The following is a 27466-nucleotide window of genomic DNA, read 5'->3' as shown; positions in this document are numbered from 1 at the left end:
GGATGGGCTAAGCCCCCTCCAACCATCTGTCTACCCGCTGGTCATTTCAGGCACTGAGAAAAGGTGCCGTTTCATTCTCCTAAGAGAGTTTGGTGAGTGCAATCTCCACAGGCAGGCTCAGGAGATCTGGGTTTTATAGAGACACATTCCTTGGATTGGGGACATCCCTTCCCCTCTCTGTGACTCGGTTTCCTCATTTGTAAAATGAAAGAGTTGGAAAGGAATGATGTCTGAGGCTCTTTCCAGCTCAGATATTCTGGTCATTCGCAGGCTTTTGGTTCAAGGCCACCACTGATAGCACTGAGGGCGAAATATGCTACCTGGCCACTTTGCTACCCTTCAAGGTGGCTTCCCCATTGCATCAGGAGTATGCCTCCTCTCTATCCCCTCTGCTGGCCCTGTCTTGTGCTGCCTTGGGTGCAGTGGTGGAAGCTGGCCTGTGTATACGAGCAAGATGAAAACTGACGCACTTCATGTGTCCTGTGTCTTCCCAGCCTACCCGTTACCACACTCCCTAGGAAACGGGTTCAAAGGGCCAGCCGACGGCTGCAAAACACCAGCACTCAATCACCTTCGGAACAGACTCAGCACTTTAAAAGTATAAATAAATAGGGCTGCCTCTGATTTTTTTTTCCACTTGGAAATTTGTAACATCATTAGCTACAAGTAAATATATCAGTAGGATTAATGGAGTGAATCACAAAGCGACTTGGATTTAAAACCACATTATTTCTTTGGGGTGAATTAGTAAATTTAGCATTGTCAAGAGATGACGGATTGAGAACCTGGGGACTGAGAATTCTTATTGATCCTGAGGATAGATCGGCATGAGAAGCAGAGGCTGGAATGGCTTCTCACCCTCTGTTTTCAGAGATAAAGGAAATATGGCTTTGCTGCATGCTAAGCTACATGGAAATATAGTGTTCCTTTTCAGACACAAGGTAGAGATGTGACAGCACATGGTAGGCAATGACCCAGACGGTCCCCTAAAGTCCCTGCTGCCTGGTATTCTGGTCCTTGTGTAATAATCCCTTCTCTTTCGATAGTAAACCTGAACAAGTGACTAGCTTCTAACAAATGAAATACAGCAGAAGTAATGAGATGTCACTTCTGAGATTAGGTTATAAAAAGACTGTGGCTCCTGCCTCAGGTGCTCTCTCTCACCTTCTCTTGGGTTGTTTGCTTCAGGGGTGTCATGGTGAGGTAGCCCCCTCCTGTGGGCCCATGGCAGTGAGCTTGGAAGTGGATCCTCCCCAAGCTGAGCCTTGGGATGATCCAAGACCAGGTTGCCACCTTGCAACACCTTGACTGCAGCCTCATAAGAGACCCTGAGCTAGAACTGCCCAGTGAAGCTGCTCCTGTATTCCAGACCCGCAGAAAAAAATAACGAAAAACAGTATGATAAGAAATGTCTGCTGTTTTAGGTCATTAGGTTTGGGGTTATTTCTTATGCAGCAACAGGAAACCAATACACCACGTGACTTGCTTTGGTTAATGAAATATGAGGGGAAACATTGTATGTCATTTCTGAGTAGAGGTTTCAAGGGCCAGAGTAAAACTGGTTTCCTGTCTTGGTAACTGCGCAAGCTGGGGTCAGGATGGAACTTCTGTGGGCCTGGGCCTGGGGGGCTGAGAATGCTTATCGATCCTGAGAGTAGATCTACAGGTCACCACGATGAGCCAAGTCTCCCTGACCCTGACATTGCTGACCTACACTGCACATGTAGTGTGACCAAGAAATAAACCTTAGTTGTATAAAATCACTGAGGTTTTGGGACTGTCTGTCACCACAGCATAGTCTAGCCCATCGATCTAGCATCCCATTCAATCCCACAATCATGGATTGGGGAACTCAGGGTATTCTGAGAAATGCACTTGCACTTCCTGCTAAGAACACAGGTTCTGCTTAAAATGGTTTTGAATGTGGATATTTCCTCACAAAGGCCACCACAACAGTGTCTTCTAAAAGGATGTTCCAATATTCTGTCTCATTGACCCTGTTCGTACACTTGCACCTCCAGAACACATGCTCCAACTTTTAGTTTGGAAAGTAGGATCCTCACATAGGTTAATGGGCCCCCACTCAGTGAGCATATGCCAAGCATTTCTACACAGACACTCTCATTAAATTCTTATTTGCCAGGCCGATGTAATTATTGTTACCCTTTATTTACAGATAAGGAAAATACAGATTTGAGGAGTAAAATCAGCTATTGGGGGTTATTCAGCCTCTAGGTAGATGTTGGCAGAACCCAGACTTGAGTCAGGCCCTCTGAACCAACACTCATGTTCTTTCATCTAATCTCGGGTGAGCCCCAGCTACAGAGGCAGAGGCATCAAGACTGTCTCTTAGCAAGAAGGTTTTAGAACCCACAGGCTGAAGCCGCATTTATGAGGGAGGAAACGCTTGTGGATGGAAGGTAGACATGGAGATATATTCCTTACTTGTGTCAATGAAGACCGCATCCACGTAGATTTTGGTACAGAAAGAGCCCAGGATAAACCCGCAGGCTGGTCCAAATACCAGCATCGTGAACAGGATTCCTGAAAGAAGATGATGAAAAAAAATAGATTACAAAACAGAAGCTATTCGATGAGCAAAATCACCAAAGGTCAAGGAGATTATTTTACACTGATGAGATGAGATGACATTAGGAATTCATCTAAAAATCCTAGAGGGGAAAGCCTGAATTTCTAATTTTTGGAAACTCTATGAAAGCACTGTATATTATGCTACATACAGTTCTACAGTATTTCGGGTAGGTTGCTTTGAAATTTGTGTCCCTTACTTTTAGAGGACTTCACCCCACATCAAACATATTAAAATACATCCGCATCTATCATTAAATATTTTTTCTGCCATCCACACTTTTGAAAAGACTTTTATAATTTTGCTTTTACATTTACTTACTTTTATGTAACTTATTTAATTTATGGTTGGCTAAGATCCCTTGACACCCACTGTGCAAACTCAAGAATTTTTTGTGAAGGGAGGATAATGTACGCCACAAATTATTTTCAAATATAATAAAACGTTCAAGACTCTGAAATTCAGCAAATAACAAAGTTCACACAATGGTAAATATCTAACATTTAATTACACATTTATTAATTTCAATTCTTCAATTTCTGTCCATGTTTTGAAGTCATTATCTGTTTCCACTGTTGTTGTGGCTGCTTGTAACAGCTGTTCAGGAATTAAGTGATTCTGTAGCACTTGAGAATATGGCAGGCTCTGGGCAGTGCTTAAGTATCTGATCGATACAATACCTGGTATTTTACACAGAAATTTTAGGACATTCTGGGAAAAGTACTGATCCCAAACTCAAACCCACAGGCTGTATCTATTTAAATTTCAATTTGGTAGACATTTCTTGAGCACTGACAGTTCTCCAGGCCCTGGAGGCAAAAATAAGAGTCCAGAAAGTGGCCCTTCCCTTTAGAAGCTGGCCATCTGATGAGGACAGTCAGTGCATGGGTAATTCCAGGCCAGGCAGCTCCAAGGCTGGGTGCTAACAGGCCACACGGGCACCTGGAGAGCAGGGTGAGAGATGAATGTCACTTGCTGGGAACCTAAGCCCAGTGGAGGGTAGCTCTCCAGCCTAGTCTGTTCATAGGGGTAGACCAACTCACCCTAAATTCTCTCGGTGATGTCATTGTGGAACCAATCACATATTCATCCATTCAGTCAAGTTTTACTGAGCTCCTTCTATGTGCCAAGTACTATTCTCAGGGTTGGGGATTCAGCATTGAACCAACCAGTAAAAATCCTAGCTTCGCTGACTTGAAGCTTTCCCTCCTCCAAACTCATTCATTGACTTGGGGTGGGGAAAAACAACTTAAACTACACAGAGGAAGGCAAATGGTTTTTAAATACTGGGCAAAGGAAGCCACGTAATATAGTTTGCATGTTTGTCCCCTCCAAATCTCATGTTGAAGTGTAATCCATAATATTGGAGGTGGGGCCTAGTGGGAGGTATTAGATCATGGGGGCAGACCCCTTATGAATGGCTCAGCACCGCCCCCTTGGTGATGGGTGTGCTCTCACTCAGTTCACACAAGATCTGACTGTTTAAAGGAGTCTGGGACCTCGCCTTCTCCCTCTTGCTCTGGCTCTCGCCACGTAATGTGCCTGCTCCCCCTTTGCCTCCTGCCATGATTGGAAGCTTCTGGAGACCTTCATCAGGAGCAGATGCCAACACCATGCTTCCGGTACTGTCTGCAAAACCCCGAGCCACTTGAATCTCCTTTCTTTGTAAATTACCCAGCCTCGGGTATTTCTTTATAGCAAGGCAAGAATGAACTAACCCACATTTACAGACAGGAACCCAGAACCCTGAAGCAGTCACTTGAACAGGGCTTATAGGAGATGTTTGATGAAGGAAAGAATGAAGAAAATGTTTTATATCACAGAAACAGGGCTGAGTCCACCCTCAGCAAAATCCTACTTGGATGCGAAGAAATCTGGAAGTTCCTCTGTTTCCAAATAGTCACTCCATGGCCAACCAGAAACTGTAGAATCTTATTTCTGTTAATAAGCTGCATTTTAGAAAATGAAAATGTGTCACTTTGGAGAGGAGTGACGTTCACATGATCAGCACATTATCTCTGGTTTGTCATAACTTTAAGATAATCAAGCACACAAAGTTGGGGGCAGGGGATGTTACTGGAAAAGATCTTTTGGAATGGGCTAGAATTAAGGGGCTCTATTTAGTGGGGTTGTGGTTAGGGAGCAGAGCAGCAGGAAGAGGATCTGAGAAAGCAGCAGGAAGTAGAGGGCAGGGAGAACAGTTGTCCGAGTCAGAAGCGGCACCCACACTAGACCAGAGAGATTCCTGCAAAGTCCTGAAGCCAGTCATATCCTCCCATCCAGGCTGCAGGCTGTGGTAAGCCAGCAGTCAGAGTTACTGGCACTCTAGAGACGGCTCAGCAAACAAACTCACTGCTCAGGCCTTCCCAAAAGAACGGGACACAGAGCACAGGGATACAATTCTCTTGCCACAGGTGCTGTGCCTACCCTTCTGACTCATCCGCTGTGACTCCTGGCACCTCCCCCATCACCCATAATCATAGCCCTTCTTCCCTTTAATAAATCCCCCAAGCAATGTATTCGTCACTGATCCATGCCCTACAGACTGAATAATGAGAATTATTATTAATACTTAATGGGTCAAAGGACCAAGCCTTCAGCATCCTTGGAAAAACACAAACAACCAACAAGCTGAAGAGGTTGCAACGAGACTGTGCTGTTACCCCCATGCTTGGGGACAGTACAGTTGAAAGTGAGGACTAGCCAGACATCATAGCACAACTGGGGTCCCAGGCCTCCTGCCCTCTTGCAGAAAAGGAGGGGCGTCCCTCAAGCTGTTGGCCTCAGCTGTCCACAGGAGCCCCACAGGGCCCAGATGGGCCAGTGAGTGGGGATGGTGGCTTGAACAGGGAACAGCAGGGAACAGCAGTGGCCTGCTGTGGAGACACCACACCCTGCGGCAGCCTCTCCACCAAATTCCTCTATGAGAAGGTGTGGGTTTCCAGAGTTTGGAGTGGCTTTTTCAAGGTCCTGTTCTCATCTGGGTTTCAGCTGAACAAAGATAAGCTAAAAAGGAACAGGATGGAGTTGATAGGACCCCATGCCAAACACCAAAGACATTGTGCACATGTATTTTGGTATAAACGGCATCATCCTCCTCAGGTGCAACCTCTGGTCACTTTTCTATGTCGCTCCTCGTCACACGGACCTCAAGGTAAACCACCACCTGCAACGCGTTCTCGAACCTTTTTCAAAGGACAGTCCGGTGGTGGGACGTGGGAGGGACCTTCATGCATCGGGAAGTGCCTTCGGAAATATCTTAACAACTGAAACGAGCAACTTCAGAGGGCCCAGATGTGCAAGGCAGGTTCTGAGCTAACAACGGTTATGCTGAGCTTTCTTCCTTGGTTTCCCCCTTAATTCATCCTGCCAGGCTGTGATTTTGTTCTTGTTTTGGCAAAGCCAGCTCGAATGTTCTGCCTGAATGGAGGAGGAGCAGATTGCCAGGTACTGAGATGCAGGATCCCTGTGGAAGGAAGGGCCAGCGCCTCCAGATGCAGAACCTTCTGCAGCGGCCCGGTGCTGCCCCCTGCTGTCTTCCAGGTTCATGTACGTCGGTGGGGAGGAGAGCCTGGGATTCCCTAGTCAGGGAGGCCTGAAGGCTTTCTGTGCTACTACCCTGGATAATTGAAAGCACTTTACATGCCTGATCTCCTGGAAGCCATTCAATGACCCCACGGGGAAGTTTACTGGGCCCGTTTCACAGCGGAAAAACAGAATCTTAGAGTGGTTCAGCACCCGGCCCCAGCACGTTGCTAGAAAGCAGCACAGTGGGAAGGATTGCCCGGGTTTTCTACCCCCCTAAGGGAAAAGTCCAGGTGAGAGTATGAGCAGCCTGGGTTCAAATCCCAGCTCTACCACTTCCCAGCTCCATGAACCTTTGGGCAAAGTATATTTAACCTCCCATGCCTCAGCTTCTTCTGTAAAGTGGGGGTAATAATAGATCGACTTCATGGGGTTGTGGTGAGGACTGAATGACCTCCTATTTGCAAACCTCTTAGAAAAGTGTCTGGCATACAGAAAGACCCAGGGAGGGGTTTGTTAAATACATGACACCTGTGACTCTCCTACAACAATGAGGGCTGGCACCCACCTGGGTTCCCAGTCCTTCTCTTTCCAAAGCTCACTACACCCTCCATACCTCATTTCTTAAAGCTATCTTTGGGGGAGAGGGGCTGGAGCTGGGAGCAGGCCAGGCCCAGGAAGGAGTTCTTGCTGGGAAACAGCTGTAATCTCAAGCCTCATCAGCATCCAGACTGACTGGATGTCCGGAGTCCACCCCACTGATCTGCTGCTTGCCAAGCCAAGCATGTTGGCACACTGGGTTGCTAGCCCGACCTCCCAGGGATGAGATGGCTGGACAAGGGGACAAGGGTTTGAATGCAGTGCCCCCCTGCATGGTGATCTGGCTCTGGCATTCTGTACACAGGCCTTCAGTGAATTAGTACAAATCTTCAGTTTACAGACTGTGCTGGGACACCATTGGGTACTGCAGTGAACTCACAGGGGTAACGCAGAATATCTTGAGTTTCTAAGGGAAACACAGCAATACCTGACATCTCTTGGACATGTGAATCTACTATCCCAGGGTAGCCTATGGTGTCAACACTGGATTTCTTTCAATGACATTACATTTTTGTGAGCTGAGTTTTCCATAGTTGCTGTGAGAAAACCAAGTGTGGAAATCAATATGCACAGAAAATGAGGGTGGCAATGTCCAATCTGATTCCAAGGTTTCAGAAACTGTGCAGTCGCCAACAGGGACACACATCCCATTAGTAAGCAATTATGATTAAAAAATATATATATTTCCTGTTGATATGTATCATGGTTTTCAAGCAGCTACTCTATGTTGTGAGGATAGCAACACTTACTAAGCAGTATGAGCCTAAATGCTTGATAAACAAAACTATTACGTATTTCTTTTGGACTCAGGACGCTGTGAACCAAGAAAGTTTGGGACCCTCTGTTGCAAATTTGCCTGAGAAGCTTATTATCTCAACTTATACCCAGATGATGAAGAGTTTCTGCCCATGACAGATTAGTCTAGGTATACACTATGGCAAATTCCTTAAGAAAATGACCTCCAGCAAGACTTCCTGGTGGTGAGTCTGCCTTTTCCCCCACTATATAATCTTTAAATTTAGCACCAGCCACCTCTGGACCCTGGGGAAGAAAAGATAACTTGGACAAGAATTTTGCCCTCAAGAAGCTTGCTGTCTTATTAGAAAGACTTTCTACCACTCTCGGTCAACAAATACCCACTGAGAACCTCCTACTTGCTAGGACTATGTCAGCAACAGTGAACAGTATGGGACATGGCAGTGAACAAAACAGATGAAAACCTCACCCTTGTGGAGTTTGAAGAATGGCAACAAACACAAATCTATCACATGATATCAGGAGCAGTACCAAGATGAGAGTACATGATGGTGAGGGGCTAGAGGAAGACCCCACCCTGCACCGAGTCCTCCACACCATGTGCCACACAGTGTCAGATGTGCTTTAATAAAGCTGGGGTGGCCGGGCGTGGTGGCTCACGCCCGTAATCCCAGCACTTTGGGAGGCTGAGGCAAGCGGATCACGAGGTCAGGAGATCAAGTTCATCCTGGCTAACACGGTGAAACCCTGTCTCTACTAAAAATACAAAAAATTAGCCGGGCGTGGTGGCGGGTGCCTGTAGTCACAGCTACTCAGGAGGCTGAGGCAGGAGAATGGCGTGAACCCAGGAGGCGGAGCTTGTAGTGAGCCGAGATCACGCCACTGCACTCCAGCCTGGGCGACAGAGACAGACTCCATCTCAAAAATAAATAAATAAATAAATAAATAAATAAATAAATAAAAAATAAATAAATAAAGCTGGGGTAAGTGGACTCACAGGGGTTCCACTACTGTGGCAGGAAGAACAGCGGCCCCCAAAAACCTCCACATCCCAATCCCTTAAGGCAACTATGTCACCTTAAGCGACCAACAGGAATTAAGATTGTAGATTAAGAGATTATACTGGAGAATCCCCATAGGCACAATCTCATCACAAAGATCCTTTAAATGTGAAGAGGGAGTCCGAGTCAGAAATGGGGATGTGATGGCAGAGCCAGAGAGACGGCATCATGAGAAAGAGCTGACTAGTCATGCTGGCTTTGAAGATGGTGGATGGCCATGAGCCATAGCTTGTGGGCAGCCTATGGAAGCTGGCGAAGGCAAGAAAACAGATTTTCTCCTCCACGTAGGATCACAGCCCTGCCAGCACCTTGACTGTAGCCCAGTAAGACCCAATATGGATGTCTGACCTCCAGAAGCGTAAGATAACAAATTTGTGTTTTACACTAAGTTTGCAATAATTTGTTACAGCAGTGATAGAAAACTAATACAATCGTTAAGCAAATCTGGGTTAAACTCCAAGACTTCTCAGATCTCATAAATGCTAATATGCATGAATGGAATATTGCACAAAGGTTTTGTGTTAATTATTTGACCACAAAACATTTTTGTGTGTGTGTCATTTCTCAGTCCTGGTGTTGACTGCAGCACAGTCCAAGAGACACTGTTGTAGATGCTAAGCCCCTCAGGCAGAGATGATGCTTTATTCTTCTTTATATTCCTATTTTGCCCCAGTGCTGATGGACAGTAATTTCGCTGTTTGTTGAAAGGATGTGTGGTTGAGAGCACTAGTCACAGTGGCCATGCAGAAGAAGGAGTGAGCGACTCTTCTTGGCAATTGCTTGCCCAAGCTCACCTGGCCAGTTGGTGGCAGAGCTGGGACCCAGACCCAAACCTCCTCTTTCCCTGACCAGTGCTCTTTCCCCAAGTCCCTCGGCAGATGTCTCTGTCTGTGCTGTGGACTCTCCCACTCGATGTGCCTCCTTCTAGATGCAATCCGACCATGGGACTCACTAAGTCTACATAAAGGGGCAGGCTAGGTGCATGTAACCAGAAGAATTTGGAAAATACAACTGGAAACTTGAAATTTTCTGGTCCAGGAAGAATTATTCAACTTTAATACTATTACTGATATAAGATAATAATAAATGGGGCTGGGCGTGATGGCTCACACCTCTAATCCCAGCACTTTGGGAGGCCGAGGCAGGCGGATCACCTGAGGTTGGGAGTTCAAGACCAGCCTGACCAACATGGAGACAACCCCGACTCTACTAAAAATACAAAATTAGCTGGGCATGGTGGTACATGCCTGTAATCCCAGGCACTCAGGAGGCCGAGGCAGGAGAATTGCTTGAACCTGGGAGGCAGAGGTTGAGGTGAGCCAAGATAGCGCCAATGCACTCCAGCCTGAGCAACAAAAGCGAAACTCCAGCTCAAAAAAAAAAAAAAAAAATAATAATAGATAATAAAAGTACTAGGGAACATTTTGTGTTTGTGGAATGTAGCAAGCTGATTCTAAATTGTTCATAGAAATGCTAAGGACCAAGGCCAGTCTAGACATGTTTGAAGAAGCACAACTGTTGTCAAGACTTTCCCTGTTGGGTATCAGGACTTCTTTTAAAGCCAAGGTGCCTCTGGCACAAGAAATAACAAATATAGCAATGAAGCAAAAGAGAAGCCCAACAACAGATCCACACCCTTACAGACACCTGCTTTATGACAAAGTGTGCACTGCAAAACAGTGGGGGAAAGAATGGTATTTTCCATAAATGGTGCTAGGACAATTTGCAACTATAGGCGGTGGGTGGAGGGAGGGGGGTGGTGGGGGAATGAGCCTCACCTCACAACATGCGCAAAAATCAATTCCAGGTGGATCAGAGACCAGAGACCATAAGGGTGAAAAGGAAAACACAAAAGCTTCTAGAAAATGACAGAGTAAAGTACCTTCATGATGCTGGGGGTAGAGAAATATTTCTTTTTTTTTTTTTTTTTTTGAGACGGAGTTTTGCTTTTTCACCCAGGTTAGAGTGAAGTGACTTGATCTCAGCTCACTGGAACCTCTGCCGTCCCCACACCAGGTTCAAGTGATTCTCCTGCCTCAGCCTCTTGAGTAGCTGGGATTACAGGCGCGTGGCACCATGCCTGGCTAATTTTTGTATTTTTAGTAGAGATGGGGTTTCACCATGTTGACCAGGCTGGTCCTGAACTTTTGACCTCAGGTGATCCACCCGCCTTGGCCTCCCAAAGTGCTAGGATTACAGGCATGAGCCACTGCACCCGGCTGAAAGATTTCTTAAACCAAACTTAAAAAACACTAGCTATTGAAAGAAAAGACTGGACTACATTACAATTAACAACTTCATTATCAGAGTGAAGCTGATTTATCAGAAGAGTTCACCAAGAATGTGAAAATGTGGGAAAATACATGTGTAACACATATATTTTTATAATACATGTAAGAATCAAGGAGTTCATATGTAGACTATATAAAAACTACTACAAATTGATGAGAAAGAAAAAAACCAGGAGAAAAATCGACAGAAACCTTAATAGGCATTTCACAAAACAGGAAATCCAAATGAACAATAAGATATAAGAAAATGGTCAGTCTCATTAGAATTCAGAGAATTATAAATTTAAACCCCAATTACATACGAGTGTGTTTCAGCTGGTTAAAGAGTCTGACACTACCAAGTGTTGGCAAGGATCTGAAGCTCTCCTACACTGCTGGTAGGAGTGTAAATTGGACAACACCTTGGCAAAACTTGGCAGTATCTGAAAAAGTGAAGATAAACTAATCCAATGATGCACAATTCTGAGTCCTTGGTAAACACCCCACAGAAAGTGTGCTGACGGACTGCACATTCTTGGAGAAGCATCCAAGAATGCGCACACCAGCATTGTTTGTAAGATTTCCCAACTGGAAACTATCCCAAATGCCCAACCATGGTAGAACAGAAACACATACTGTGATCTCCCGTACTCTGGAGTTACTCTACAGCAAAGAAAACAGATCATCTATAGGTGATCATCAATGACATGGTTGAAGTTGAAAGATGTAATGCCTGGCAGAAAAACACGTCCTGGTGTGATTCTACTTATGCAGGATTCCAAACAGCAAAGTTAACTCTTCAGTGACAGGGAGTCAAACTATCAAGAAAACCAGGGAAAGGAATATTACAGAAGTCAGGACTGTGGTTACTGTTGGGGGAAGGGAGGGTCCTTGGGGAGAGGTGGGGAGGAGATTCTCCAATGCTAGTTTTGTGGTTGATTTGTTTATAGACTTCGTGGGTATTTATTTCACAACAACGTGTAAGCTGTATATCTACGTTTCAGGCAAGAAAACGTGATTTTAATATTTTTAATACACACGTATGCACATGCGTGATATAAGTACATACACACAAATGGCTATTTGAGTGCTTGCTGTGTGACGCCAGTTGGACTATGTGATTCACAAATGTTACCTCAGGATTACTCCCAACTATGCAATGGGTTGGGTGCTACCATCCCAGTTTCATCCAAGAAGGAATGAGGCCCACTTAAGCAGCTCGCCCCGGGGCACTTGGCTTCCAGGCAGCTGCTTAACCACAACATGCCCATGCAAAACTGGGTCCCCAGTTAGCTCACGTGCAAATAGACAGGGTTGAAGAACAAAAACAACTGAACTTTGCTATTCAAAGGCAGCTCCTTGAATAGAGGAGGGCATTCAGATGCAGGGACATAGCTACTCTGAAATCAAAACTTACAGCAGGGAAGCCCAGTTGCCCTTCAGAGGGCAGGTGGGGTGAGATTCAGAGTGGGTTCTAGAGCTGGACTGGATGTGCGTCCAAGTACTACCAACTTAACTGCCTGGAAACCTGGGGAGCCCCCTCAGCCTCTCTATGCTGGTTTGCTGCATCTGAAAAGTAGTGTGCTAATAGGACATTTTATAGGGCTGTGGTGAGTAATAAATGAAAGCAATGGTGGGGGCCCAGCCCTGGCACAGATGAAGCACTTCATAAACATCAGTTTCCACTGATGCTCCAAGAGGAAGACTCCATGGCAGCCATTCTTGTTCTCCCTCCTTCCACCTGGCCCTGCGGCTTCTGCAGGCTCACTGGAAGGCCTGCTCTTGGAAGAGATACTATCACTGGCTGGCTATGGTGGTGCATGCTGCATTGTTTGAGAAAAATGTTGATCCTTCCACGTGAACCTTTATTTTTCTCTTTGTCAAAGTGTAGCATGGGGCATGGCTCCTGCGTTGAACAGCCTGTGGGGCTGGGTGAGAGGAGCACAGGCTTCCCGAGGAGCTGCAGGCATCTGCTACCTGCTGGCATAAACTTTTTATGCCCCTGAGAGCAAAGCCAAACAGGCCATCCAGAAACCCAGGGACTGCTATCAGCTCCCCTACTCACTTTGCAATTAGATGCACCCATTCGTGTTTCTGACCCTCAAGGTCTCCTGGGGTGGAAAAGGATAGAGAGGTACTACTGACCTTGAGGGAGGATCGGTGTCAAGGCTCTGCTGTACTGGTGTGTCTGTGAGCATGGTACAAATGCTCCCTCGGCCTCAGTTTCCTCCTCTGTAAAATGGGATGACAACAATCCCTACCTCCTAAGGGGTTATTGAGGGTCAAATACGTAGTGCACAGAATGCTTCTGATCAATTCCTGGAACACAGACATTCTCAAAAACCATCAGCTGTTATTTGTTCTTCTTACTGGTGCCTCTAACAGCAGGATTTTCTTTTTTTATGACGTTTTAAATCACTTAGGTAAACTCTGCTTTTTTTAGAGAATGTGGAAAATACAGGATCATGTAAAGGATTAGCATCGTTCTCATATTTCCCTTTAGGCATTATTATATTTGTACTGTCTTTCTTCATATGCGTTTATCATTCATGGAACCATATAAGTTAATTTATAAACAAAACCCCTTTTCTTCATTTTAAAAGCAGCACATGCTCATTAAGGATGACTGAGGATAAACCAAGCATAGGGAGGCAGAATAACACAGTGGCCAAGAACACAGACCCTAGAGCTGCATGGCCAGGGTCTGCAGTCACTGGCTGTGCGACCTTGACAAAGGTACTTACCTACTCTGGCCCTCCATACTCTCACCTGTGAGTGAGGTTAACAGTACCCACCTCACAGGATTGTTTTGAGGTTTGGGTGATTAGTGCCTCACAAGGGCTTTCCACAGTGCCTGGCATACAGTAAGTGCTCAATAAATTTTAGCAATCATTATTACAAAGATGACAGCACAAATCACCATCTCTCACCACCCAGAAACACTGACATGCATTTAGAACTTCCCTTCTCGTCTGTTTCTATGCACAAGGCTTATTTCTTATGAGTAATTTTTAATAAATCCCCATCACAGTTCTCCTAATCACAGAAAGCTTAGAGACAAATACGATTCTCTGAAGAACATATTTCTGAAGAATACAATTATCTATTGCAATAGAATTTCAGGTGCTGATAGAACGGAACTGCAAGGACCAGGCACTTCTCAGCTGTCCTTGGGAGAGTGGTGAAGGGAGAACCTACTGTACCCAGGAGTCACGCTGCCCTGCACTCAAACCTCTGCTCAGATCCCTTCCTGAACGTGGGAAGGGAGGGCACCTGAGGACAGTGAGACCTCACATGACAGTCAGTCCTGACTTCTTAGCAGTGACAGAGACAGCACCAAGCTGGGCAGCAGAAGGGCAGAGCTGAGGGTTCTGTACTTGACAAAATGAGAGATCCCTTCGGGGGAAGCCTGAGGTTTTCTTTAGAGGAATCTTGAGATTTGCTTGACTCAACTTCGAGGAAACAAGAAAACGGTCTCTCCTATAATCTCGCAGGGCTGGTACACATGGGTGACGGCTTCTACCTCTTTACAAGGAAAGTGATCATTTGGTCTGATTATAAAAGTAATGCATTCAGCAGGGGGAAAACACAGTTTTCCTACCATCCAAAGGCAGTCATTTTCTTCAGCTCTTTCTCTGCCCCTTCTGATTTATTCAAGGTCAATCATTCTCACTATGCCTTGATAAGGAGAGTTTATGAGACTCTTTTTGTAGATGAGAATACAGAAGCGCAGAGACATCAGTCAGTTGCACCAAGGTCACACAGCTTGTACATGGTGGAAGTGGATTTTAACTCAGGACTCCAGGACCTAGTCCGTAGAGAAAGAGCAGGTATCACGGCACAGTGGTGAAGGCGTGAGAATCAGCCAAGGCTGATTCCTACCAGGCTGGAATCCTGGTTACATTTCTCAATTTCTGGAAGATTCACTTCCCAACTCTGAGTCTGGGAAGAAGGGTTATCAGTCTTGTAGAACAGTGTGAATTATATGTAATGCATGCAAATCTTCTGATATCTGGCATGAATAGATGCTTTCTAGAATTATCTTTGTGTTTCAGGAACAATGAGTCCAAGAATGGGGGCGTGCATGGCTGGTCTCCCTAGGCTGTTTCTTTGGCTGGACTTGGAATTATTTTAACCCTAGATGGTTTTCGCAAGTGGGAGGAGTGAGGAGGAAACGCGGGTTGGCTGTGACTCTGCCCCGCTAGAGGGCAGTGCTGACCTAGGAAAAAGAGCAATTCCAGGCTGCTTGAACATCCTCGGCCTCCACTTCCTAAATGCCTGTGAAACCCTCTGTCAGGGCTTTGCGTTTCTCATCACCCACTTGCCTTCGTGCCCTCAATTTATATAAATGTATTGCCACATCTTGAATCTGCAGGCTCAAAGTTCTCCCCTCAGAGGGAGCATTCTGCATCATATGTGCATGAATAAAACATGATCCATAAACAGCAGGAAACCTGCAATACACATTTATCCGGTGCCTGCTGCCAACAGCCTGCCAGCATTACATAACTGACCTTGCTTATGTCTGAGGAGGAGGTGAACAGGGAAGGAGACGGTGAGGAGGTGACCATTTATTGAGGACAAATTAGGTGTTAGACACTGTGTAATAGAATTATCTCCATCACAAAGTTTACAAACAGAACCAAACACTAATGTTACCAAATCCGCACAGTACATGACAGAGCCAGAGCATATGTGCCCCTCCCCACATTACTGCATCTGTTAACCTCTTAGATCAGATACATCATTGGGGCTCAAACTGGGCTGCACATTGGATTCACCTCGGAAACTTGTAAAAAGAAAACACGAATCCCTAGGTCTCACTCCTGGAGATTGTGATGAAGCTGGTCTGGAAGACAGACTAGGCAATGGGCTTTTCCCAAAGTCCCCAGGTGATTCTACCTGCAGACAGGTTGAGAATCCTGGACTAGAACCAGCCTCTGCCCTTGCTGCCCTTGACCAGACTTTCTCATTAAAAAGCACCATCAGTGGGCTGGGTGCAGTGGCTCACACCTGTAATCCCAGGACTTTGGGAGGCCGAGGTGGGCAGATCACCTGAGGTCAGGAGCTCAGGACCAGCCTGGCCAACATGGTGAAAACCTTATCTCTACTAAAAATATAAAAGCCGGGCATGGTGGTGGGTGCCTGTAATCCCAGCTACTAGGCAGGCTGAAGCAGGGAGAATTGCCTGAACCTGTGAGGTGGAGGTTGCAGTGAGCCAAGATCGCACCAGTGAGCCGAGATCACAACACTGCGCTCCAGCCTGGGCAATAGAGCGAGACTCTGTCTCAAAAAAAGGAGAAAAATTTTAAAAAAAAGCACCACTAGTGGTACCAGCACTGACCAAAGAAATAGCTGGTACCCAAAATGCATTTGGGAGGTAAAGAGTAGAATGATGGTTACCAGAGGCTGGGAAGGGGGCAGGGGAGGTGGGGATGGTTAATGGGTGCAAAAATATAGACAGGATGAATAAACTCTAGTATCTGATATTGCAACAGGGTGACTACAGTCAACAGTAATTTATTTTACATTTAAAAATAACTGAAAGAGTATAACTGGAATGTCTGTAACACAAAGAAATGATAAATGCTTGAGGTGATGATGGATACCCCATTTACCTTGATGTGATTATTGCACATTTTAGGCCTGTGTCAAAAAATCTCATGTACCCCATACACACACACACACACACGCATATATACATACAAACAGCCACTATGTATCCATAAAAATGAAAAATACCTACCTTCCCCCACCCAAAAAAAATGCATCTGGGCACATGGGTTAAAGGAAGAATATGGACACAATTTGATATTCACCCTGGAAGGTGGAGGGGCAGCCATTCACCAAATGTGGCCAGACCAAAGTCACTGAGCATGGTGACAGAACCCAAATCTCTCGTAAAGCCAGCCAAAGCAGCATTGTATGCCGCCACGAGTGTGAGCACTCAGCATAGAACTCTGCCTGGTGTACCCCGTGTGGCCTCTGGGGCACCGAGCATGGCCCCTACTGCTGTCTGGTATGGGCATGGGCCTTGCTCATGCTGGTCTTCAACCCAGTTTCTCCTTCTCCTCCAGGGCCCTAGCGGTGCATCAAAGCCTGATCCTCCATTCAAAGCCTGCCTTAAATACCACCTCCTCCAAGGGGCCTTCCTAGATTTTCTCTCATCCTTCACCTTCTCTCTTCTGTCATAGTACGTGACCTGAGACTTTTTCTATAGTTCTGCTTCTAGTTGGCCTGGATGAAAAAAAAAAAAAAAAAAAAACTCCACGTATTGGGCTTGCCATAATAATTGTAGGCTCGGGAAAAGCAGAGACCCTGTTTAAAAAAAAACAAAAATCACCTGTTCCATAGGGGCAGTACAGCCCTGGAGGAGGGACTCCATGTGTGTTGAACTGTAAACTGATTACTACCCAGGCTTGGGAGGGGTAGGAAGCCCCGGCCTCATGGAGAATAATTGGTATAACGATATCCCACAAAGCTAGACGACTTCAGGATGCTTGGGGAGGATCTGCAGTTGGTCAAAGCCGCAGCTGTTGGCACTCTGGGCTTCTCAACCTAGCTGAAAGAGGCATCTTTACTTCTCTCCAGGCCCAGCCAGGCCTTACCAGGGTGAAGGCACATGCCTCTCTGGCTGGCTAGCCGCAGGCCGGAAATCCATCCAGAGAAACAACAGCTTGTGCCTTCCTGAAGGGCCCGCGTTCTGTGTGTGAGCCCAGTGGGGTCCTCCCAGAAGCTCTCTAGGGACATCCTCTCAGATGCAGGTTTTGCAGGCTCCCTGCTGTCCACACCCAAGCCCCCAGCAAGGGGCAGTGCTGAGACCGCAGGACCTTGTGTCTAGTTCAGGCTTCAAAGCTCTGCAGGACAACTTGGCAACAGCAGGAGGCTGTGCTCGAGGCACTTACCCCTCAAAGCCTCAGCAGATCCATCTGGAAAACAGGCCCTGCTCTCCCCCTATTACGGGCTGGACTGTGTCCCCTCAAATCCATGTTGAAGCCCTGGCCGCGGGAACCTCAGCACGTGATTGTGTTCAGAGATAGGGCTTTTAAAGAGATTATTACATTACAATGAGGCCCTCAGATGGGCCCTAATCTGATGGGTGTCCTTAGGGAGTTGGACCCAGAGACACCAAGGAAGCTCAGGTACAGAGGACAGACCGTGTGAGGGCACAGTGAGAAGCTGGCCGTCTGCTGGCCAAGGAGAGAGTTCGTAGGAGACCCATGGCCAACACTACCATCTCAGGCTTCCATCCTCCAAAACTGTAAGAAAATGAGTGTCTGTTGTCGAAGCCACCCAGTCTATGGCATGTTGTTACGGCAGCCCCAGGAGACTAACACAGCTCCCAAGACCAGAGTGGGGATCATGTGGGCCAACACTTGAGAGGGTACTTGGAAGCTGTGGTGTGCCCCCTAGTGGCACGGAGTACTAGATGCATGTGGCGGGCCATCCAACGTGAATGCAGCCATCCCAGGGCCCCCAGATGTCAGGATAAAATCAGCACCTTCATGGGCATTGCTCCCTGGTTAGGACTGGCTGGGTGGAAAACTGCCAGGGAGCTCTGACCTATGGGACCATTTTATTCATTATCGCTGGACCCCTCACCGTGCCTAGCAAAGGGCAGGCTTAGAAATAAGTTTCCTAAACGTGGTACACAAGATAAACTGTTTCTCACAGGGCGCAAGCTCGAGTATGCCAGATGAGTCACAGCACCTCAGTGAGGGAAATATCCCATTCATAGCGTAGGGCCAGAGCTGGGTTTTGAGGCAGGTCTGTTGCTAGTGAGGATGACGGTGCTGATGCCTGGTGAGCTGAGGGCTGAGTTCTAGCACATTCCATGTACTACCTCATTTAATCGTCGCCACAACCCTATGCGCAGATACACTCCCATTTTACACGTAAGGAAACTGAGACACAGAGAGATGAAGTAACGTGCCCAGTGATACATGTACAGTAAGTGGGAAGCTGAAATAAAAACAAAGCAGAGGACTAAAGAAAGGGGAGGAAGGACGGGAGGAAGGCAGGAACAGCCTGGGCAAGGCAGGAACAGCCTGGGCAAAGGCAGAGGTGTGGGAGAGCCCCAAGATGTGAGGCAGCCAGTAGAGGGAGGCCCTTGCAAACAAGCAGAGTCAGTGGTGTGGCTGTGTAGGAGATGGCTGGGCTGCAGCTGCCCGCGGAGGTGCGCCGAGGTAAGGCTATGACCTGCCTACAGCAGGGAGCATGGCAGCTCCTGGGCTCAGGTGTGTCCTGCTCAGGCTATGTGGCCTCAGGGAGACACCTGCTATGGAGTGCTGCTGTGGAGGTCCCTGAGGCTCGGAAAACCTTGGGGATGAGCCCAGGCCTCAAGGGCAAGACCCAAGTCAGGCCCTGTGCCAGCCGGCTCTGGTGCTCCCAAAAGCCAACTTGTGTAGTTCCCAGTTATTTCTCACTCTCATTCACTAGTATGCTCAGGTGTTCACTCAATGGGGATACAGCGACCTAACTCTGTCTCTGCTGCTCCACAGTGGAAAGCCCACTGCTACCTCGAGATCCAGCTCTGTTGATGCCATCGATAATGGCAACAACAAAATCATTCTTCATTAAATACCCACCATGTGCTAGGGCCTTTAGACACTGCATAGGATGTAATCCTCACAACCCCGAGAGGCAGGTGTCTTCACCACCAGTTTACAAATGAAGAAATGGAGGCACAGAAAAGTTAGATTACCAGCCTGTGGCCACACAACTGCGTAGGAGCCCAGGTCCTGCAGGATCCTGCACTTCCTCCCACTCAGAAAGGGGAAATGGCAGCAGAAGGTTGAGGGCTTTGGAAATCCCTCTAACTCTAAACTAATTTTAGAGAAATCTAATTAATTCCAAAGGAACCAGCGCCTGCAGAGTGCTGAAGAACCTGCTCAGAGCCATATCCCTGCTGGCTCTGGGAAGCCCAGGGTCCTGAGGGAGACAGAACTGAGCTTTAGAGGCACGGGGCCTCTACTTGGGACTCCACCCCGCACCTACAGTGTGGGGGACCTCTGGACCTTAGTTTATCCATCCTCACCTCGTGCTCCACCACCAGTGGAAATGGCGGCAAAGGCTCAGGTGCTTCCTCTTGTCACCAGAGGGAGCCAGACGCTTTCTCATGCCAGGGAATGCCTGCCTCACTGGTGTGGCTGGGGCAGTGCAGTTCAAGGTAGGAGGGTCACCAGCTCCTCTGAGGGTGGCTCCCCCGCCTGTAGGAGGACACGGCGGGGCAAATGACTCTGTGGGAGTCTGTGGTAGTCAGTGAAGGTCCTCATGCCGTGTCTGTCAAAAAAATGACCATCTCCGAAAAGCCCAAGAAGGGAAGGGAGGCCTGTTATTACCCCAGCCACAGGGTAACAGAAGGACCCATATCAGGGACCTTCCTGATATGGTTTCGCTGTGTCCCCACCCAAATCTCATCTTGAATTGTAGCTCCCATAATTCCCACGGGTCGTGGGAGGGACCCCATGGGAGGTAACTGAGTCATGGGGGTGGTTACCCTCATGCTGTTCTCATGATAGTGAGTTCTCACGAGTTCTGATGGGTTTATACGGGGCTTTTCTCCGTTTTGTTCAGGACTTCTCTCTCCTGCCACCATGTGAAGAAGGAAGTGATTGCTTCCTCTTCTGCCATGATTGTACGTTTCCTGATGCTTTCCCAGCCATCCTGAACTGTGAGTGAATTAAATCTCTTTCCTTTATAAATTACGCAGTTGTAGGTGTGTCTTTATTAGCAGCATGAGAATGGACTAATACACTCCCCAATCTCATACAGTCCGTACTTGACTCGGTTCATCTTCCTGAAACGTATTAAATCACACTCATACCCTATTTTAAACCCTCACAGGCTTCCTGACTCCATGCCAGGCTGTGCGACGACAGGCAGACGGGGCTCTGAGTGCAGGTGGGGACCTGGCTCAGGGCCTCCCTCCGAGTGTGTGCTGACTGGTGGGGATTGCCCTGGCTGGTGTACGGTGCTGGTGTACAGTGTCCAAGGAGGCCCGTGAGCACCAGAGTGAGGCTCAGCAGAATGAGAATCAGGCTCTGGGGGCAGAGTGGGTGGGCTAGCGGCAGGTCCCTGGGGCACTGTCTATCCGTGGATTCATGCCCAGGCCCCGTGCAGGAGCAAATGAATAGAGACTCAGTGATCATGCATAGGGCACAAGATAGGGATGGGAGCTGGGGTTCCAGGATAAAGCAGAAATCCTAACATCAAAACTACGTCCTGCATCCGGGGAAAGTACTGAACATGCAGCAGAACATAGGCTGCATCTGCAGAAATCCCTCCTATCTAGAGGCAGGGTTGGTGTCCTGAGGTTCTGACTGGGAAGGGCAGACTGCAGAGGTGCTAGCCAGGTTGGCACCAGCTGCAAGCAACCGATGCATTCTCACCCCTTTCCAACCTCTCCTCCAGCGGGGCCCCTACACCATGGATTTTGTTTGACGAACGGTGGAAAACAGTCAAGATGTGAGTCAAATGCAAATTTCACCCTGATTTATCACTAAGGGGGACACGGCCGCTTGCTGACATGACAGTCGGCTGATTTTGAAGCCTGGTGAAAACTAAGGATGGATTATTAAACTCTGGATTTATGTGTTCTGCAAGCAGGGAGCTGTCACTGTCAGAAGTCGACAGAGTTCAGCAGGAACAAGTCACGCCAGACCAACTTCATTTCCTCTGCAGTTTTCTGATAGGAACAGGATGCTGATTAGATTGAAGACAAGTCATAAACACATTATACTGTGAGGCAAGTACAGACTGGACAAAAACACTCACTCACTATATGAGAGAGGGAACCATGCATGATGCTGAGACACAGAACTGGCGGAACCATCTCAAAGCCGTGGAGCAGATGTGTGAAGTCTTGTGGAGCAGGATGGAGGTCTTGGCCAGTGTGCCAAAGGGTCACTCCTATCCCATTCTCTGCATGTGGGATGGATACACTGGCATGTTATGCCCATTTGAGAGGGAAGATTCATACACTGGAGGTAGACTGAGGATTCAACATGGCCAAACTGTCTGAAAGGGAGCCAGCATTCGCATGCAAGCACTTTAGGATGGGCTGAGGAAGGTATGGAGCAAGAGCTCATCAAGGCAGGAAGAGCTGCAGCGGAATGGAGCTTCAGCATGAGTTCCCACCAGTGATGCACTTATCCCAAATGCCCATGCAACCTCCGTGGCACTAACAGAGTCAGGGTTACAAAGGGGCAGCCCCCATATTCTCATAGAGTCAGCTGCCAGTGTGGTCAGTCTGGAATATGACATTTAGAGGGGGCCATACCATGCTGGATTACCTCCTGGAGGGGCTTTTGGGAGAAGTAAGGATCTAGAAGCTGTGCCATGTAATAACTAAAGGACTGGAGAAGTTTAGCCCCAGAAAACACAATGAGCAGGCAGCAAGGCTGAAACACTGTCACGGGGAATAAAAGCTTAAGCACCAAGTTTCCCTCCAGAAGCCAGAGTCAGATCCAGGATGCAGTCATAAGATAGCAGGTGACAAGGAACATGGAGCACGGGGGACTGGCTGTCTTCAGAGGGGTAGTGAGCTGCTCACCACCAAGGGTATTCAGGTGGAGGCCAAGTGCCCAGGTATCAGGGTTGAAGCGAAGGGCATTCCTGCTGGGTGACAGGAAGGCAGACTGGAGAGTGCCCAGGTCTGAACAAACTGCCAAAACTTTCTCAAGCATCTCACCATCCCAGGCATCCAGAGGACCCGGAATCCACCTCACTGTTGGCTCTATGCCACGGGTGTGAAGTACTTTCCTGAAGGGACAGAAGTGATTACACTCAGCACAGGGAAGAAGCAGGATGTGGGGCTGCCTACCAGAAAGCCATGTCAGCTCCTGGCCACCCCCACCGCCCTGCCTGTCAGCTCTCTCGAGATTCCCAGACTGAATCAACATGAGTTGCTTAATTTCTCTGCGTCTCTGTCCTGGAAGATGGCTTTTCTGGAAAACTCATCTTTGCAGGCAGTGTGTTCCTCTAGAGAAATCTGAGCATCGGGGTTCTAACTCACAGGCTGGAAAATGGAGGCCAGGTATTGCTGAGGAATGTCTCCTCTAAAAAAGGTAACAAGACAGACTGGTAAATAGCAGACCTTCAGGGCATACCACATTCACCTGGGCAGATCACCTGGTGAGGTCCTTAAGGCCCACCTGAGACCAGAACTGGAGAAACGATCCTCATAATTGGAACAAACAATATGAGCTTTATTCTTCTGGAAGATCACTTCTGGTTCTGTCTGCAGATGAAGGAGAGGGAAGAGACAAATTGTGCACAGCAGGGAAGCAAAGTCAGCCTCTGACTGCATCTTTCGGGTCGGGGTTAACTGAATGGCTCAGACTTCCTGCATCAGCAAGGGCAGGCAGCAACTGGGCCTTTAAAAAAAATTATAAGGAAAATGACTGTTTAGTTCTGACACATGACAGGCTGGCTTGAAAGAAGATAGGTTCTCTTTATTTTTTCAGAAGGAGTTTCACTCTTGTCGCCCAGGCCGGAGTACATTGGGATGATCTTGGCTCACTGCAACCTCTGCCTCCTCGGTTCAAGCAATTCTCCGCCTCAGCCTCCCAAGTAGCTGGGATTACAGGTGCCTGACACCATGCCCAGCTAATTTTTTGTACTTTTAGTAGAGACGGGGGTTTCACCATGTTGGCCAGCTTGGTCTCAAAGTCCTGACCTCAGGTGATCCACCTGCCTTGGCCTCCCAAAGTGCTGGGATTATAGGCGTGAGCCACGGTGCCTGACCTCGAGGATAGGTTCTCTTAAAGCAGTGGTTCTTAACCAGTGGCAACTTTGCCCGCCAGGGAACACGGAGCCATGTCTGAAGACAGTTTTGCTTGTCACAATGGGCTGGGGTTGCTGCTGGCATCTGGTGAGTAAAGGCCAAAAATGCCACTGAACCTGCAATGCACAGGGCAGTCCTCACAACAAATAATTATCCATTCTAAAATGTCACTAGATGAGATGGAGTTGAGAAACTACTCAAAAGCCACCAAAGTGCAATTGATCTCAAAGCCTTGCCTGGCACAGAGTCCACTTGTGGTATAAGCAGGAAAGGATGTGGAGAGCTCACTGGGATCTATTTAATATGGCTTGTCATTTGGTACTTAGAATTGAATAGGCTTGAAGAATGCTCTCTTTGCTGCCAAAGGAAAAGATAAAAACCTGAACCCTACAATTCTAGAGCTCTTGGCTTTCTTTGAAAGCCAGAATTAACTTTCTTGTCCACTGGTTCAGGAACCAACCCTTCTGTGAAGTCAGAAGTGTTTCCATAACATCTCAACACCTTTTCCACGGTGTAGAATGTCGTGGGATGAGGATAGAGTAAACTCATGCTACCGAGTCCTGGAAATGACCCAAGAACTAAGGATCTCATTTAGACTCTATGTCAACACTGTAGCGTAGACCTGAATATCTCATTTTCACAGATGATGAAACCGAGAGGCCAAGTGGTCTTGTGTAAACTCCAGGCCCATTTCCCAGCGTAGGCCTTTGACTCCCAAGTCTCCCAAGCTCTCTCTGCTAAAACTCTCGTTTTCAAATTTGGATCCTTGGTGCATGGCTTACCGGGCAAAGGATGGGGGAAAGGGGTGGGATCTGAATGTGTGGAGGTCAAGGTCCTGATAATGTGATAATGATATAACCAGAGCTCTCCCCTTTCTCTCCTGCCCTGTGTAAGGTTTTTGTACTGGGTTGAATGACGATCCTCAAAAAAATATGTCTATGTCCTGGCACCTGTGAATGAGACCTTATTTGGAAAAAGGGTCTTTGCAGATGTAATTAAGTTAAGGATCTTGAGATGAGATCATCCTGGGCTACCTTAGTGGGCCCATAAATCCAAGTGTTCTTATAATAGACACACAGAAAAGAGAGAAGGGGAGCAGAGGATGCCAGTAAAGCCACAGACCTGAGTTACACAGTCACAGACCAAGGAACGCTTGGATCTATCAGAAGCTGGAAAGGCAAGGAAGGATTCTCCCCTGGCTTCTGGAGGGAGCACAGGTCTGCTTGATTTCAGATTTATGGTGTTTAGAACCATAAGATAATAAACTTCTGTTGTTCTAAGTCACCAAGTTTCAAAAATATAGTTTTTGCACAAAGTTGTTGCATAGTCTCAGAAAACCAATCTTTTGTTTAAAGAAAAACAGGCCCATTGCCAAAATTTGAAAACCACTACCCCTAGTGGGTCATCTCTCTGAGATCTTGTATTCACTTAAGTCCAGAGCACAGACACAGAAAATAAATGTTAAAGAAAGGCTGAGTTCAGTTGGTTATAATGGGCCGACAACAACCACCACCAAAAAAAAAAAAAAAAAAAAGAAAGGTTGAGTAAATAATGGCTTGAGGCTGGGTTGGGCCAAATCTCCTTTTAAATACACAATGCATTAGCCAGTGAGGAAAAAAAAAACAAAAAAAAGAATGGTGGTTACGCTTATCGGGCTTCGCATTTTTCATTTCTTCCAAAAGGCCTCCGTTTTGCACCATCCAAATCCCTTGAAACCTATGAACTAACTGGAAAGCTATTGGAATCCAGGAGGGAAAACGCACAGTGCAAGTGTTGCCTTTGCTATCCAGGCATCTCACACAAAGTGCGTCATAGGGAAGAACTGATTTGTGCCATTAATTGTACCCTTGGTGACAGCTGAAAAAAGGACCCTGGTTGAGAGGCCTCCTTAGGTTCTAGCAAGTTACACAGTAGAAGGAACAAGAGCTCATCACGCCCAGGCCCCCAAATTACGACTAAGACACATCCAGTGTGGTCTGCCTGCCAGGAACAACTGCAAACACAGACACAGCTGCCTGTGATCAGTCTTTGGATTCCATCCAGTCCTCCCTTCTAGGTGGGGATGCAGAGAGCCCAAGAGATGAAAGGACACATCCCCAGGTGTCATGACTGAAGAATTGGGGCCAGAGGAGAGGCCACGGCCCACCCCGGACTCTGCTGCTCTGCCAGTGGCCTGCGTTCCCTCCTACACTGCCGGGCCAGTGTTGTCCGTCAGGAAGAGTGCTCTGTGCCACCAATCACTTTGTAAAATCTAGTGCTGGAGGACAATTATTCCAAGATGGGTGACACTTAGCTTCAAATGACTCCATTTCTGACATGTGTTTTTTCCCCTGACATATATTTTTTAAAAGGCAAAAAGGGAAGTGATTACAGCTTTCATTTCATCTGTTTCTAAGTCCAAACTACAGCCCAGCATGCAGAGCCCTCCACACTGTCCTGTGTCTTCATTTGCCTTGCTCGCAGCCAAATGCGAGGATGGTGTGCTGGTGTGCTCTCTGAATGCTTGCCCTGCAGACAGTGGGCCTCTCCAGGCTTGGGTAACCTGTCTTCATCCTCACGCTCCCTGGCAGGCACAGGCCTCGCATGCGTGCAGCACCCAACCGCTCCTCAACCATCTCAGGTCACGTGCCCCCAGGAGGGTATTTCCAACGTCCTGGCCAAAGTTCCTGCTCACTCTCTAGTCCGCCAGCCAGGGAGAGTCCTGCTTCTTTCAGTGGTTGTACTTAACAAATTCCCAGAAAAGGGGGCAAAAGAGCTATGCCCCTTTAATCCTGGCTTTCTCTTTTTCCCTCTCATATGATTGCTTTTCTGTGTTCCTTGTGCCTCATATATATTGCTGATCTCAATTACTGACTTTAAAAGAGGGATGTGTATATATATATTTAATTGTGATAAAATGTCCATAACATAAAATTTACCATCGTAACCATTTTTAAGTATATAGTTCAGTATACCTAAAATATCTAACAGATGTTTTTAAATGATGGAAATTCAAATATAAAAGTAGAGAGAATAGACTAGAAGAATGAAGGCACAGATACCTCTCACTAGTCACAACCATCATCAACTCACAGTCAAGGTTCCATCTCTGCCCCCTCCCACTCCTCCATCCTTATGTTAAAGCAAATCCCGAATATCATTTCCTCCATAACTCTGTCTCAAAAAAAAAAAAAAAAAAAAAAGTCTAGAGTCTTGATCTGTCACCCAGACTGGAGTGTAGTGGCCTGATCTTGGGTGACTGCAACCTCCACCTCCTGCGGTTCAAGCAATTCTCCTGCCTCAGCCTCCTGAGTAGCTGGGATTACAGACATGAGTCATCCCACCTGGCTAATTTTTGTATTATTAGTAGAGATGGGGTTTCCCCATGTGGGCCAGGCTGGTCTCAAGCTCCCAACCTCAGGTGATCTGCCCACCTTGGCCTCCCAAAGTGCTGGGATTACAGGCATAAGCCACGGCACCCGACCCTCCGTAATTATTTCAAGACATGTTTTTGAAAGATGAAAACAAAGCTACAATGCTATTATCCTGTCCCCAACATTTAGCAATAATTGTACAAGGCTGTTTAACTTTCGAAGTCCCTTCACATGCCTGAACTCCTTTACCCTCCAAACAATGGTACGAGGTGCCATCAAACCCATTTTGAAAGCCAGGAAACTTCGAGATGCTCAGAGAGCGTGAGTGATTTCTTAAGGCCCTGGATATTTCAATTTAGGCTCACGTTTTCTTTCCACCCTGCCTCCGCCTCTTTGGGAGAATGACTTGCTTGAAGCAGTCGGTTCTGAGCGAGCCTGATGCCAACGCAACAGAATAGAGTCTTCATCGTGCTCGACCTAATTCGGGTAGCCTACCAGTTTGGCTTCTTTAAACATTTTCACTT

General features: G+C 47.2%; 1 protein-coding gene across 15 annotated transcripts in view; it reads right to left on the bottom strand.

Moving 5' to 3' along the window:
• Nucleotides 1-27466, bottom strand: part of SLCO3A1 (solute carrier organic anion transporter family member 3A1) — a 325592-nt gene that overhangs the window by 79018 nt on the left and 219108 nt on the right. For all 15 annotated transcript variants that reach the window (XR_008672246.2, XR_008672245.2, XM_031002267.3 and 12 more), the window contains one exon: nt 2446-2544. Coding sequence is in view for 13 of the 15 variants with exons in the window: in XM_031002267.3 (XP_030858127.1) it covers nt 2446-2544 (99 nt within the window). In the remaining 2 variants the exon portion in view is untranslated. The remainder of the gene's footprint in view (nt 1-2445; nt 2545-27466) is intronic.

This window comes from Gorilla gorilla, chromosome 16 (genome assembly GCF_029281585.2).
Source record: "Gorilla gorilla gorilla isolate KB3781 chromosome 16, NHGRI_mGorGor1-v2.1_pri, whole genome shotgun sequence".
In the NCBI taxonomy this organism is placed as follows: Eukaryota; Metazoa; Chordata; class Mammalia; order Primates; family Hominidae; genus Gorilla; species Gorilla gorilla.
This window is presented reverse-complemented; position numbering and strand designations above follow the sequence as displayed.